The sequence below is a fragment of the Argiope bruennichi genome, chromosome 2 (assembly GCF_947563725.1).
Source record: "Argiope bruennichi chromosome 2, qqArgBrue1.1, whole genome shotgun sequence".
Classification (NCBI taxonomy): Eukaryota; Metazoa; Arthropoda; class Arachnida; order Araneae; family Araneidae; genus Argiope; species Argiope bruennichi.
In genome coordinates this window covers 71,980,142-71,995,412 of record NC_079152.1, presented here as the reverse complement: position 1 = coordinate 71,995,412, position 15,271 = coordinate 71,980,142, and the positions used below count along the sequence as shown (strand labels likewise).

Here is a 15,271-nt window from a genome sequence, read left to right as displayed (position 1 = left end):
AAATTATAATATATGCTCGTTAAACTGAAAATATCAACACTTAAACACCTTTTAAAAGTCTGTTGGAATTTTATTACTTAAAAAATTGTATATATTAATATTTTTTTATTCATTTCAAATTTGTATCCAAATTTGCCGAATGTTGTTCAAAATTTTGGGGGAAATGTAAAATTTGGTATAAGAATCAAATGTCAAATATCCTTCATCTGTATCTTTGCACTTTTTTATTTCACTTTTTACACATAGATATATAAATATATACATATAGTTTAGAAAATGTTTTTTATAGGATATAAAGCTATGATTGTTCCTGAAAATCCTATAAATAAATTTTTTGATGAAAATGGTAGTTTTCTGTGTAAATATATTGGAAAAATATGCTATGTTGTTACCTCATTCATCTTCATTTATTAAAACTGAAACCTGATATACATTAAAAAGGACAGTACAGAAGTTTTAGCAGTTGTACATTTTCTTCACTCTCTCAGCATCTGACTTAGTCAGACTTTGCTTATCATAAGGATTATACAACTTCTGACCGTTCTTGGCGACCATTGTGTTAGAACCATCCTTGGAGAAGGCGTCGTTGCCATAGATCATAATGGAGTCGTAATCGAAAGGTGTTAACAAGAGGTTCTGTGTTGGAGCCAATTTGGCGAAGTTGAATTCCATACCTAAAAGTATCAAGAGTTAAATGTAAACATTCATTGTCAGTATTTGGCTGAAAAACTATCAGTAGTTTAAAAAATCTAGTTCTTCAGAGTGAGTTGGTTGTATTGACTTGAAATTTCCATTTCTATTTGAATTGAAACTTTCAATCTAAAACTCGTTCATTTAGCAAGAAAGGTTGAAATTTTAAAATAAATCTAATTTATTTATTTATATTTTTTCAGGTTTGGATGAAATGACATTTTAGGAAAGTCGTAAGAAGATTACTGTATTAAATGTTGTTTAAATAACACTTCTAGCACAAAATGTTGTTCTCTTTGTAAAATGATTCTTTCAAAGTATGTAAAAAAATATTGATATATTTATAAATATACCAAATGTTTAGGAAGTTAGTTATCAAACAACATTAACTGATGAAACTTTTAAATCTTCTTTAAATAATAAGAATTGGAAAGCTATTTTACTCAAAGTTGCTTTGATTCCAAATCTAAATTAAAATTATTTTCGGCTGATATTATTTCCCTTTCTTCTATCCCACACGAAAAGTAAAGAAAAAACGTTTATAAATATTATCTCCATCTCCATAGAATTTTACACATCTTTCTTTCGAGTTAATTCAAAGTCAATGTATTGACTTTTCCCCTCAAAAATAGGGGGGGGGGGACTTAAACGGAAACTGCAAAGTGCAATGCAGAATGCTATATAAATACAGTTTTGGAATGTTAATAGAGAGTTCAAAGATTTAATTACAATCAATGAAAACACAAAGAACCTTTTCACATTGCTCTTAGTTCTTCACTCTTGCCTTCTCTTTTAATGCATCTGCGGGACTAATAAAGAGAATTTCTGCACCCACACTAGCTGTAAAGGAGTGTAACCCTAAAATATTTGATTAAAGCAGTGGGATTACGTATTCCAAAACATCAAGTTTCTGACAGACATTTAGAAGCTCAGTATTTTTCCTTTCACCGATATTTTACAGCTTCCGTTGTTAAATTTATATATATATATATATATATATATATAACAGGTAATTTTTTTTTTCAATAAAAATATCAGTCATGTAGATGCAAAGAGGAAAATTATTTAAATTCATAATTTGGATAAAAAAAATATTTCATTTTTATTAATTTTTATTAAATATTATTTTTTCAAAATTATTTCTTGTTTTACAAAATTAATTCACTCTCCATAATCTCACTAAACAAATAGAAACAAAACTTGCATCTGAACATGATACAAACCTTTTTGGACGTTTTCAATGTAGATGATTAGATGGTCATCTCTGTCTGATCTGTTCTGTTCGTGGTAGAATCCTAAAGCGTGACCAAGTTCATGGATGGCTGTGCCCACGTACAGACATCCATTGCCAAGAGATACCATCTGCTGACCACCTGTCCTTCCAACGTTGGAGTAGCATCTGGAAGTGAACAAATTTTATCATTATTTCTTATGTTGCTAATGGAGAAAATTATAATTTGACTGATTTCATTATTCTTCAGAATATAAATTTTCATCCTTCCCTGATTTCTTTAAACAATTCCATTCATTCAAAGAAAATTCTACAGATTTTACTGACCCCGTTAAAGTATTGTGTAAATATTCAATATATTCTGGAAATATTTACGATTCTCAGATGAAAAAGTAAACATGTAATCCAGCAAACCACTTTCAAAATTCCACACCTCATAAAAGTAATTTTAAAAAAGAAAATGTTAAATAAAACCAACCTGCAATGACATGATTGGCTTGAACAATCTAATCAGTCTTTTCTTAAGAATATAGTTCTAGCAAATTCTCATTTTTTTTAAGGGTTTGGCAAAATAAATTGCTTTTTGAGAAAAAAGGCATATGAATTTATATTGAGTAAAATAACGTAATGCAAAATAGAAAATAAAAAAAGCGTATGCAAAGATTGAAAAATATTAAATGCATGCATTCAGAAATCCATGTATATCGATATTATTTCTTGGATATTTTATTGGCTATAATTGATTAAAAACACAGAAATTCAGAAAGTTATATTCCAAAAGAGATAAAAAATTTATAATATAATTCTAAATTTTTGAACCGACGTAAAATCATGATTTTAAATTACATTGAAAGTTTGCTTTTTTAAATAACAATGTAAAAGTTTTGCACCTTTACAGCAATACGATAACTATTTCAACTGATATAACTGTAAAACAATTTTGTTATTAATTTTTGCCTAGTAGAATTATATGCGTTGCATCACTAGCATTTTTCACCACTTCACTCATAAAAGTAGGCAATTTATATCACCATGGAAACAATTTTATTTAAATGCCAAAACTTGCACCTTGTGATGTCTCAATTCACAAGATATTCAAGTCTATGAGTATCCATTCCCCATCTATGAGTGACATCAAATTATCAGCTGAAGAATTTCATTCTGAATTTGACAGGACATTGCATATTCACAGTGATTATTTAATTGAGCATTTCGAAATTAATTAATTAATTAACAGAAAATATTTTTATGTTTATTGTCGTGACTTTTTTATTCAATTAATACTTTAATTAGTCGATTGATTAATTTCATTGAAAGTTCATCCGAAAAGTTTCGAAAAAAAGAAATTAGGTTAAAGAATCTTTAGTACTCACCCTTGGCCTAAGAAAATCCTGATGTAATCTTTTTCGGTAGTCCTTGGAACAAATTTCACGCATGTGTAGGTATGGTAGTTCTTGAAAGCATCCAAGATGAATGGTGAGTAACCAACTGTTTAAGAGAACATCATAAGCCATTAATGAAAATAATTATTATCTAAAATAATTATTTATTATCACTCGTTGTTTAATGAAATGTTATTACAAAAACATTTTGTTTCGAAGATGTGCTTTAGAGCTAAACTCAGAATTCCGACCCGTTGACAGATAATGAAGTACAAATATCTTTTGATTTCTTTATTACATCATGAAGAGGATGTTTGTCTCATGATGGCAAATATTATTCCCTCTAGATCCACATACTCAATGGATTGGATTTCGAACTTAAGATGACCTGGTCTTTAATCCAAAACTTTACTATAAATTACCTATAACCTTCACTTCCTAGAACATATTTATCTATACTTCCTTAACTACCTAATTGTCTATAACCTTACCTAGGATACCGAAGCGCCAATAGGAGCTAGGTAGACATAAAATAAAGTAATCTGGGCTTTAATCCAAAACCTTACTATAAATAAATTGTAGCCTTATCTTCCTAGAATTTATTTATCTATGTTACCTTACCTACTTAACTACATGTAACCTTATTTAGGTTCTGCACCAACATGGCGAGGAAGATATAAAATATCTTCTTAAAAATGTAATTAAAGTTCGGTTAAATTGATACTATAAATTGATATGGTTGTAGAAAAATAAAGGCTTAGTACCATTATTAGTACAACAAAGGCTTAGTAAGAACCATTATTTATTCATTACAGAACTATCCTTAATTAACTATATTTTCTAACTATACTACAAAAAACTTTTGAAAAGAAATTTTAATTGAAATATGAATGTTTTAATTTATCCAATTTAATAAAACGTATGGAAGCACTTTTTGCAAAAACATTTTAATTGGACAATTAATTGGTTTCAATTAAAATTTAATTATCCTCTTTAATTATTCATTAATTATTATGCATGGATTTCTGCAACCTTTTCCGAAAAAAATCATTTTTAAAAGAATTAATTAAAAACCTAATGATTATTTTTCATCATAAAAAATGTATATAATAAGGAATTACAGGATTGAAAAACAGCATACAGAAATTCTTTGTATGCAATTATTCAACCTAAAGTTATGCTTTGTATTCTTAGAGATTTACCCTTTTTCTGCAAGAATTGCATTTTTTTTAAGATTTAATTGCGGATGTATATATGAAAGAATTACGTACGTTTACAGAATAATATCTGAATAAAAAAAAGGAAATTCAAATTCTTGTTCAAAATCAAGTAGCGGGACAATTTCATCATTTTGTAAATCATTGTTTTGATTCCCTCTGATTTTAATAAATTTTACAAATTACCATCAAAATAATACAAAATGTGAGGTACTTCAATTAAACTTGTAACAAGTAATATTACAAATGATCTATATCAATGATAAAATAATTTTGAAACTTAAATTGATTAATTTTTGAATTGAAGTTTCATATTGTAAGACATATTATTGAGTCATGAACGATGACTGATTTCATTAGTGATTGACTGGTCATTGCATTTTAATTACGAATTTCAAAAAATAAATAAGAAAAAGATTTATTGGAGCGCAATTAATTCCGAAGAAGGACTATTTTTTAAAATTTAAAATGAATAACTCTTCTGGGTAACTCTTTCTTCTTGAACTCATATTACTCTAAGAGAGCTTTTAGAATATTTACCCAATAGTATATGACTATATTGGATTTTTAATACGATTTTTAAACCATGAAATTTACAAAAGTACAAAGAAAAAAATAAAAATCAAATTTATAAACATTATCATGTTTAAAATAATTGACTTACTCAGAGATTGATCAATAACATATGGAACTTTACCACCAGGCCATCTGTAGTTCTCTCCGGGAATAACATTTCTCTCGGCGTCCTGGAATTTAAAAATATAGGCTTTGATTTAAAAAAAAAACACAGTCGTATTAGAAAAAATTTTAGCACACCTAAGTTTCTGTTATAAATTTTATGTAACTTTTTTTATCGATACAATTCTGATCGATGTCAAATAGTAAATCTGTCCACCTGTAAAAATTGAATATCCCAAATCTTGACTTTATCAATAAAAATAATGCAAAAATTATTCTAATAGCAAAGTATACTTATAAAATGATTTTTAGATAATCATCAATTCCTATTAGATAATCATCGTGAAATATTTTTGCAATATTTCTTTTACTGCATGTTAATTACATGTTATAGACATTCTCAATAAACGGAGAAATTTGCCACCAAAAGTTAACAATCATCAAGATTATTCTTTAAAATTTTTACTCAAAAGTTTTTTTTTTAATTTTATAACATTGAATAAACCGTCAATTAAAAAAAGTTTATTATTTTAGTTGCAAAAAAAGTTCATAGTTTTAAGATAAAAAGGCACAGTAAATTGAATATAGACGTTTTCAATGTTCATGGCACTTTCCAAAGGCATGTCTTCTTTTACTTTTACAAATGAATTCCAAATAGCATAGAGTATTGTGTCATAAATAAATAATGGCGACATTCTAAAAAAGAGAAACCAAAGAAGAATAATTGAAATGTCTATATTAGAACACCAATCAAATCAGCCCATCCTTAAACAGCAGACATCGGAGCAGATTTAAGTAAAATATTCCTGGAACATCAGCCTTTTAGGCCTTTTGAATATACTATGTACAACAGACAAGAAAACGTTATGTAACAGTGACAATAATAAACTACGTAAAACTGACAAGAATATATTATGTAAAACTGACAAGAATATATTATGTAAAACTGACAAGAATATATAATGTAAAACTGATAAAAGTATGTAATGTATTTCAGCTATGTAATGTTGCATGGTAACAGATTTGTTAAAAATTAAAATTTCCATCAATCTCCGTTGTGTGCAGACATTTAAAATTAGCGTAAAGTTGTGGTCACTTGGAATAAAAGATAAGACAGATGTTTTGCCTCCAAATGAAAAAGATAATGAAAAGATTATTTAGGGGGGGGGAGTGAAACTATCAGATAAATATAGTTCTTCCGTATCAAGAATTATCAGGATGGCTTCTGATAATTCCATTAGTTATCACTTGAGAATAACAATTAGAGAAATGCATTGATAAAATAATTTTCAGAAGCTTTCTGATGAATTTTATTATGACCAACAGAATATAATTATGCTATAAAATTAACCTCACAATTTACCAGTTTGTATCATTAAACAAATTAAATAAAATATTTCATTTTAAAGAATTCGTTTTTAATTAAAATCCCAATAATATATTTTTAAATTTATTTTGGATACATTATTTATAAATGCTGCTTGCCTCAAAATTTTTAAATTCTTTTTACAATAAACATTTTTTTGAATTGAAAATGCAAATACTTAATTATCTGATTGATGATCTGCTAGTTTAATCAGATCTTATTAAAAAAGGATAAAAATAATAGCGATATACATGAAATCACTTAGTGTTATAGTCTAAATAAATGAGAAGAAGCATTTGGAAGCAAAAAATTATTTAATATGCCATTTATTTCATAGAAATCCAACATAGTCATCAGTTAACTTTAAAGTAATATTCCAGAACAGGAACAACAGATAAATGAGATTATAAACAAACATTGGATTTCAGTACAGACGTTTTGGTGATGGAAATTTTTTATGTTTCTTCAAAAATCAATGTTGAGTGAGAATTTCAATCGAATTCTATACTATCTGAATATATATTCTATCTGTAATAAATAGTATAGAATGCAGAATCTCTGAATTCTATACTATTTATTATACGATGATTAATATAATTAGTTTATTTTACCAAAGCTTTGAATATTTTTACAAATTAAAACTCATATTTTATTGTTTCTACTTAGACATTTATTTCCAAATTATTGTAATCATTTAATGTGCACAGTAAAATATTAAATACGTTTTTAAAGCATTAAGCTTGCAATTTTAATTACTGATTTCTTTCATTTTAAAAGTATTTATGTTACTATAAAAAACAAAATTTATATAACATTAACTCTTTAAAGCGAATGTTTAATAGCGATTATAAAAATCCTGACATTCACTAATGAATGCAAACGATTGCGAGATAATGGTTTTTCATAGTGATAATATATTTATGCAGGGCAGCGACATCATTTGAAGTTTTTGTTATTAAGATATACATTATAATACATTAAAAAGTTATGCAATATTTTTATTTATTAATTTTTTTTCTTGTAGTAAAATTTTAAAACGTGCGTAAACTTTTATGAAAATACTAATAGAGTAGTAAATATAAATAGAAATAAATTTTGAGATAAAATTGGTACAAAAAGTACAAAAAAAATTGGTACAAAAGTACAAAAAAACACAAAAAGTTTTGGTACAAAAGTACTAAAAAACACAAAAAGTTTTGGTACAAAAGTACAAAAAAAGACAAAAAGTTTTGGTACAAAAGTACAAAAAAAGACAAAAAGTTTTGGTACAAAAGTACAAAAAAAGACAAAAAGTTTTGGTACAAAAGTACAAAAAAAGACAAAAAGTTTTGGTACAAAAGTACAAAAAAAAGACAAAAAGTTTTGGTACAAAAGTACAAAAAAAATTGGTACAAAATTGGTAAAAAAAGTAAAATGGTTGAAAGGTAGTAAACATTCATTTAACTCCAGCACAATAGATTTTTTCATTATTATTTTCTCGCATATGAAGTTCACCAAGAGAAAGTGCTTCTCAAGATTTGAATTTGAGCTTTTGATGCATTTCAACCTCTCTGAGTTCGACACTTTTGGAGTTATGTGTATCTGTCTATCTGCGAGCAAGATAACTCTTGTTTACTAGATGGGTGGGCTAGATGGATGAAATGTTATGTCGACTTCACTCCCAAGTTGAAGCTTCCATGAAATTTTGGATGACATACATTCAAAGAGAAACTGTGCGTACGGCAATTCCGAATGCAAGTGAATACAGTAATTACAGAGCATAAAAAAGTAGATAAATAAAATTTGGCGCTCAGGTTTAACATCTAAAATGCAGGTTGGTATCGAATATTGAATAAAATTTGTATGTTTGAAACTGTCATATGCATGTAAACACAATGACTATAAAAAGCAGTCATTTGAATAAATGTTATTTGGTATGTGATCCTTTGTCTACAATTATAATTCATTGTCAAGGGAGTACAAAATTTATTTTCGATTTTAAAATATTTGTACATTTATTGCATGCTAAATAATTATCAGTGTAAAAAAAATCGCCAAAGATCCCTCTCTAGATTTAATAAAAAGACGAAATTCATTGCAATGGTCTATATTTCGTAACTGTTGTTCGTCAAATCTATGCAAGACATTTACGATTTTATCTCAGCTTCACAGGTTTTATGTGTGAGAAAGAGGAAAAACTTTTATCAAAGAATTTCTTTTATAAAGAAAGTTTTCGAAAAAAACCACTTTCAATGGACGTTATTTGGCATATGTCATGTTAGACCGGATAGATAGGATTCTGAATCAGCGTGCACACTAAGCCAACTATTGCACGCAATGGAAGTCCACGCCTACTTCAAAAGCATTACTTGACTCTATTGGGACTATTGCAAACAGTTGTCTTAACGGAAGAACATTTGACTCTGTCCCATTGTGATGACGTGATCTTCTTGAAGTGTTCTATAGTTTACCTCGTGCATGCTCTGCTTGAGAGCATGAGCAAATGTATTTAACACGTTTGTTGAAAGACAGAATGTTGCAGTTGAATGCAGCTGTTTTGAATAAAGAATATCTTTCATAAAAAAAATGAAAACTTTAAAACCAATAATTGTAATACAATTTGTTAAATGTGTCTATTCTTTCGAAACTTATCTTATTTTCTAAAACAAATGAAGTCATTAAGATTTGTTTATTGTCCTTTAAAATGAAGTATAAATAAAATTATGTTTGTTTCACAGCGTGACCAACACAAATAGCAGCATGTATTCCATGTATACAAGAAAGTACTTACAAAGGGTCCATCAATGCCGGTCATGTCTCCATCGTATAAATCGGGATTTTGCAAAGCTAGGCGCTTGAATTCTGAAATAACAAAAGAATTAAAAAAATAGACTGGCCCATTAAAAATATCTTGTGAATGAAATTCAATTTTGCACATAAATTTGCATGCTTTTTAAAAAATTTAGACTTACGAGCCTTAGTCCCTTGTGTCGATGTTTTTGGAAGAGGATATAGGATTATATTTTATAGTTAATTTGTTGACCGTTATGCATAACAAAAACGCCTTTTTGAGTATGAGCAAGAGAATCCCTCTTCTGACTAGTAATATTTCGTTATTATTTTTATATTTACTTCTTTTTTGTTTCTTATTTCATTTTTTGGTTTTTAATGTATATGAATGAATATAAAGTTTAAAAATTTTATTTTATTTTATTTTATTATGAGATATAATATTAAAATGCACGGAATTAAATTTTAGATCCCCAAAATTTATTTAAATTGCCAATCTGCTACTATTTTTACTTTCCTATATTCTTTTTAACAATATGCTTTTCCCTTATGATATTCCCTTAATATATTCCCTTAAATATATGCCTTTTTTTATTTATTGAGTTAGAAATAATAATCTATCACATCATTGTTGCTCATATTATCTAGAGTTAATGTTACGATGATGAAATCTGAAGTCTGTTCTTATTTTCTTTAAATGCAATCGCCATATTCACTGTTGACAGAAATTTTTTTTTAATTAGGAACTGGAATAGCTTTATGGTTCTCATAAATCACGCTACTGAAAAATTCTAAATCCTTATTCGTTTCTTTAAATCTTTATAAATATTTCCATATTATCTATAAATGGCATATAATTAATCGCATTATGTCCATTATCCCATACTTTTTTTATTACTCAATTATCATTGGTGTGTCATAGTAAATTTATATGAAAGTGACTGAGTAAAGCCAGGAAATTTTAAAATCGATGAAAACTTCTTCACATCACATCCTCATTGAGGAGCACCACAGATAAGGGAATGTAAAGCTTCCGGAATGGTAGATCTTGCTACCCTAGTGGATACAGAAATGGTGTGTGGATGGCTACTTTCTACCAATGGCGGGACATGCCCCCTATGGGAGGAGTTGTACCATGGCTGGTGATGGCTCTTTAGTCTCAGCCTTAATACCCTCCAATTAGGGATTGCAATACCGGACCAAAATTTCAATACCGGTATTCGGTATTTTTTAAATCTTAATACCGGGATACCGGTTTTAATACCGGTATTAGATATTTTAGAAAAAAAAAAACACTGGTGTTTCTTTGTTTTATTTGCCAGTTTTGTTACAGAGTGTAAATATAAAAAAAAATTTGTAACTTATAAATTATAATAGTATATAATCACAAAAAAGTAAAGCAACATCTTATTTATTTAAATCACAAAAAAGTGTAAATATTACTATTCAGTCTGTGGTACTATGACAAATTTTGGAAATGTGATCTTAATGCATCAATTGTAGTGTCATTAAGCCTGAAAACTAATTTTGTGTAAAAATTACCAGTTGTCGAAAACGCTCTTTCAGCATCTACGCTAGCTGGTGGTACTGTTACCAATGCGCGATATTTTTTTTTAAGTATTTATCTCTAAATCCCTCATCTTCAAATAAATCGATTTCTCATCGGATGGTTTTGGATATAGCTGATTTCTGTATTGTATTTTGGTTCGTTGAAGTTTTTTTTATTTATCGCTAATTCTAATTTTTTTCAAGAGACAATTCCTTTTCACTATCGACAGTAGCGACATCATAATCTTCGATAAGTGAACCGAATTCTTTTGAATGTGGATAGGTTTGTGGGTAAAAAATTTTAAGAAAATTTACTATACATACTTATACTATATTATATATATACTTATAAATACATACTTTATTATATTACTTATAATAAAAAGAAAATTTAAATACCGAAAAACCGGTATTTAAACTTGTGAATACCGGTATTACAAAACTGTACAAATGGCTCAAAATACCGGTATTCGGTATCCCGGTATACCGGAATTGCAATCCCTACCTCCAATGCTATTGCAGTTATTTGGTCAGTCAGTTTCATATCCGAATGCCTTACAACGTGGTAGAAAATCTTCTTGTGGTTACTTCCACGTCATATTTTGTTTATTAATGTTTAAATATTAATTTTAATAGAAATTTTGATAAGAAAAGAGAACTTGGTATAAAAGTGTATAGATTAAGGAAAAGAAATAGTTGGTTCAGTTACTCCAATTAAACAAATTTATAAAAACAGAAGAAGAACGACTTTGTTCCTTTTTATAGTATTAAATTATTCCAGCGGGTAGTAGAGAAATAGAAAAAAAAATGTCATAAAATTAAACTATTTGCATTCTAAATATAGAGTTTTATTATTCTATATATATTATATTGATATATTAAATTGAATGTTGTTATAATGCAGATATTATTTTGTAAATATATCGCATTGCATTTACAGTTATTTAACTGATACACCGAGGAAATGCTCTCGAATTGTTATCTTCAGTTATTATTTAATCATTCAGTTATTTAATAATCATTACGAATAAGAGAATAAGCATATATCATTGAATTGCAATAATGATAAGAGTTTTTTTTTAAATCAGTAATATCATACTTCATTTATTTTGAAAAAAGAGAAAAAATTCTATATTTAATGAAAGTTAATCAGTATTAATAAAAACAATTACCGTCGTCGAATTCAGCAGGGGCTGCAGCTGCAAGGCCGAAGAGCAGAAATAGGATCATCATCTTGAATATCTGATATCTGTACGTGAGGGTGGATATCTCAATGCAATGATCATGCTCTTTTATAGAGCTAAGTTTTTATCTTTAGCTCATTATCTAAAGTAGTAGATTAGCACCTGGTTAATCGTTTACTCCCGTGAGAATATTTACATATTTTGGAAGAAAGATTAAACGAATTATTTATCAAATTATCGAAAAAACTTCAAATTTCAGAAATTCTATGAATTTTAAAGAGCAGAGACAAGATTAGATAAAACAAAACACTTCAATGTTTGAGATCCTAGAGACAATCTTTTAGATCTACACAAACTGCGTCGTATTCTTCATATTATGCAATTTTTCTAAATTTTTTTTTTTTCTAATTCATAACTTACCTTTGTTTTGAATGTCATTTAGGGCGATTTCTAAATTTTGTAGGGATATGCTATGTAATAATTCATACATGCAGCATTAGCGTATTTACCAAGCATTAAAATTAATTTTGGTTTACTCGGTAATTATTGGTCACATCTATTTATTTGTTAGCATTTCTTAATTAAAAAAGAAAGATATGTAATAAGAATATATTAATTATTATTTTATAAAAATTCACAATTAAATTTTATAATTTTTTTTGTATTCCTTTATTTCTGCATCACTATATTTATTTATTCTGTTTTTATATAAATCGATAGTCGATACGTTTGGAGGAATGTGAAAAAGATTTTTACATTATCAAACTGAATTTCTGAAATGATTTGCTGTTGAGTTTAATGTAGAACGTATCATTTCAGTGATTTTTATCAGAATAAATATTAAATAAACTGATGACATCAATAGATAAAATTGAACTGGCAAATAATTTCACTTTATTGAAAAAAAAAGCATGAATACAATTCCAAGATCTAGAAATTTCTTATTTGTACAGCCACTGGATAAAGTTAAGACATTGCTAATTTATTTCATATGAATTTTCTGACTGACCTAACAATTAATCACTGTTCAGATTCATCAAGTTACTAATTAGGCATAACATTTCTTAGGTTATGAGTGAGGGCCGGCGTCCTGGCATAGGGGTAGCGCGTCTTCCTCGTGATCTGGGCTTCCCGGGTTCGAGTCCCGGTTTGGGCATGGGTGTTCTTCTGTTGTTCTATCTGTGAGATGTGTGAATGTGCCCTCCTGTAAAAAGGGGTTGTGCAAGCGAATGAATGATGCGTGAGTGGCAAAGTCGTACTCTTGGCCCTAGTTGGCGCTGCTATAAAAAATAAGAGACGTCCCCCTCAGGCTTAAATCGCTGTCTTCGTAACAGCGGGCTTGTCAGTGGCAAGTGCCATAAGAAACAAACAAACAATAGGTTATGAGTTTTGAAAAGTAAATAAATAGAAAATAAAAGTTCTTCTAGTTACTTAATTTAACATATTTTTTCTCTCTCCTCCCCCCCCCCCCCGAATTTTCATCCGCAGCCATTTTTCCAAATCTTTGAAACATTCGGATGTCTGAACAGATTATGTCTTGGGAAATTTTAATCACTAACTATTAATTTCATAAAAATTTCACTTTAACAACTATAACATAATGTTTTTAAAATTTTATTTGACTTCTTTTCTTATCTTCTTAACAGCATTTAATGAAATATTGAAAGCTAATTTTCAAAATCATTTTACAATGATTTCAATAAAATATTAATAAAATCATAATTATAATCCTAAAATAGTTTTCCATATAAATCATTTAAACAAACTATATTAATTCTCAATGTGACGTATCTCTGCTGCGCACCACAAATCTATTTGGAGTTCATTGCACGTATAACAGGAAGAAAAGGGACGGGAAAAAACTGAGCAAAATATATTGCATCTTACTTCGTCAACCTTATTATATGATTCTGACTTCTTTAACTTTATTCAGTTAAACTTTTAAAAAATTTTATTTATGCATTAATTATGGCATTTATCAATTCTAGCCATGGTATCTGCAGCCTTATAAAAAAACATTTAACATTTTACGAAATGTTCTGAGTCATTAATTGATTCCTAAATAGCATTTAGTGATCTATCGGTGTGTCGAAAATAGAGGAAGAGGTCGTCATAAAAGAGTATTTCAAACTTATAAACTTTTATCAGAGAAAAAATCATTTTAGATAAAATGATTTCAGAACAAATTTCTTTTCTAACTTCATCCCTACTTTAGTCGAAACGTTTACATATTTTAATATTTAGATATTTTCATTTTTTTAACATATTTTCATATTTACATATTTTCATTTTTTTAACATATTTTCATATTTACATATTTTCATTTTTTTAACATATTTTCATATTTACATATTTTCATTTTTTTAACATATTTTCATATTTACATATTTTCATTTTTTTAACATATTTTCATATTTTCATTTTTACGTTTACATATTTACATTTTTTTAAATAGTTCAGTTTGTTTCCTTCTTTGGATGCAAAATTAAAAGAAAATGTAATGACATGAATGATATGTAGACGCATAAAACTCGTTTTTTTTTCTTTTGGAAATACTTATAATTAATTAAATTATTTCAGCCACATTTTTGAATAATTTTTTAAATTTTTAATGGGAAAAAATATATTTAAGAAAATTAATAATTAAAGGAAACATATGGAGAATGATACCAGTGTCGATGAGTTAAAATAAAGAACTAAAATATTACGAATACCATTTTCTTTCTAAATCTTTTTTTATTAATCTTCTCTTTTCATATATATATATATATATATATATATATATATATATATATATATATATATATATATATATATATATATATATATATATATATATATATATATATATATATATATATATATATATATATATATATATATATATATATATATATGATGTTCAGCATTCATAGACAACGTTCTATAAAATCCTCAAAAATTCACAGAAAAAAAAGAAAGCGCCTAGAAATGTCATATTTTTTTTTTCAAACCATAGTAAAAAAATAATACCAATATTACTTTTATTTATGTATGTTGACCACTGTTTTTTGATGCTTTATTGATTGGATATTACTTTATTTGAAATAATTCGTATTTCTGTCAATCATAATTTTAATGGAGAAAATGCCAAAACTATTTCAGAAAATATAGGACTGTGACTTATTGTCAACCTTTTATTTATTCTATCATTTTTAAAGAATTTT

The 15,271-nt window shown here is 27.4% G+C and overlaps 1 protein-coding gene across 1 annotated transcript; it reads right to left on the bottom strand.

The window, feature by feature from the left end:
- Positions 1-385: 385 nt before the first annotated feature.
- On the bottom strand, positions 386-12,157 carry LOC129989156 (astacin-like metalloprotease toxin 5). The gene is made up of 6 exons (XM_056097509.1): positions 12,054-12,157; positions 9,335-9,405; positions 5,185-5,266; positions 3,295-3,409; positions 1,914-2,089; positions 386-674 (listed from the first exon to the last, which is right to left on the bottom strand). The coding sequence occupies exons 1-6, from the start codon at positions 12,112-12,114 to the stop codon at positions 457-459; spliced, it is 723 nt and encodes a 240-aa protein (XP_055953484.1). The 5' UTR covers positions 12,115-12,157; the 3' UTR covers positions 386-456.
- Positions 12,158-15,271: the final 3,114 nt, after the last annotated feature.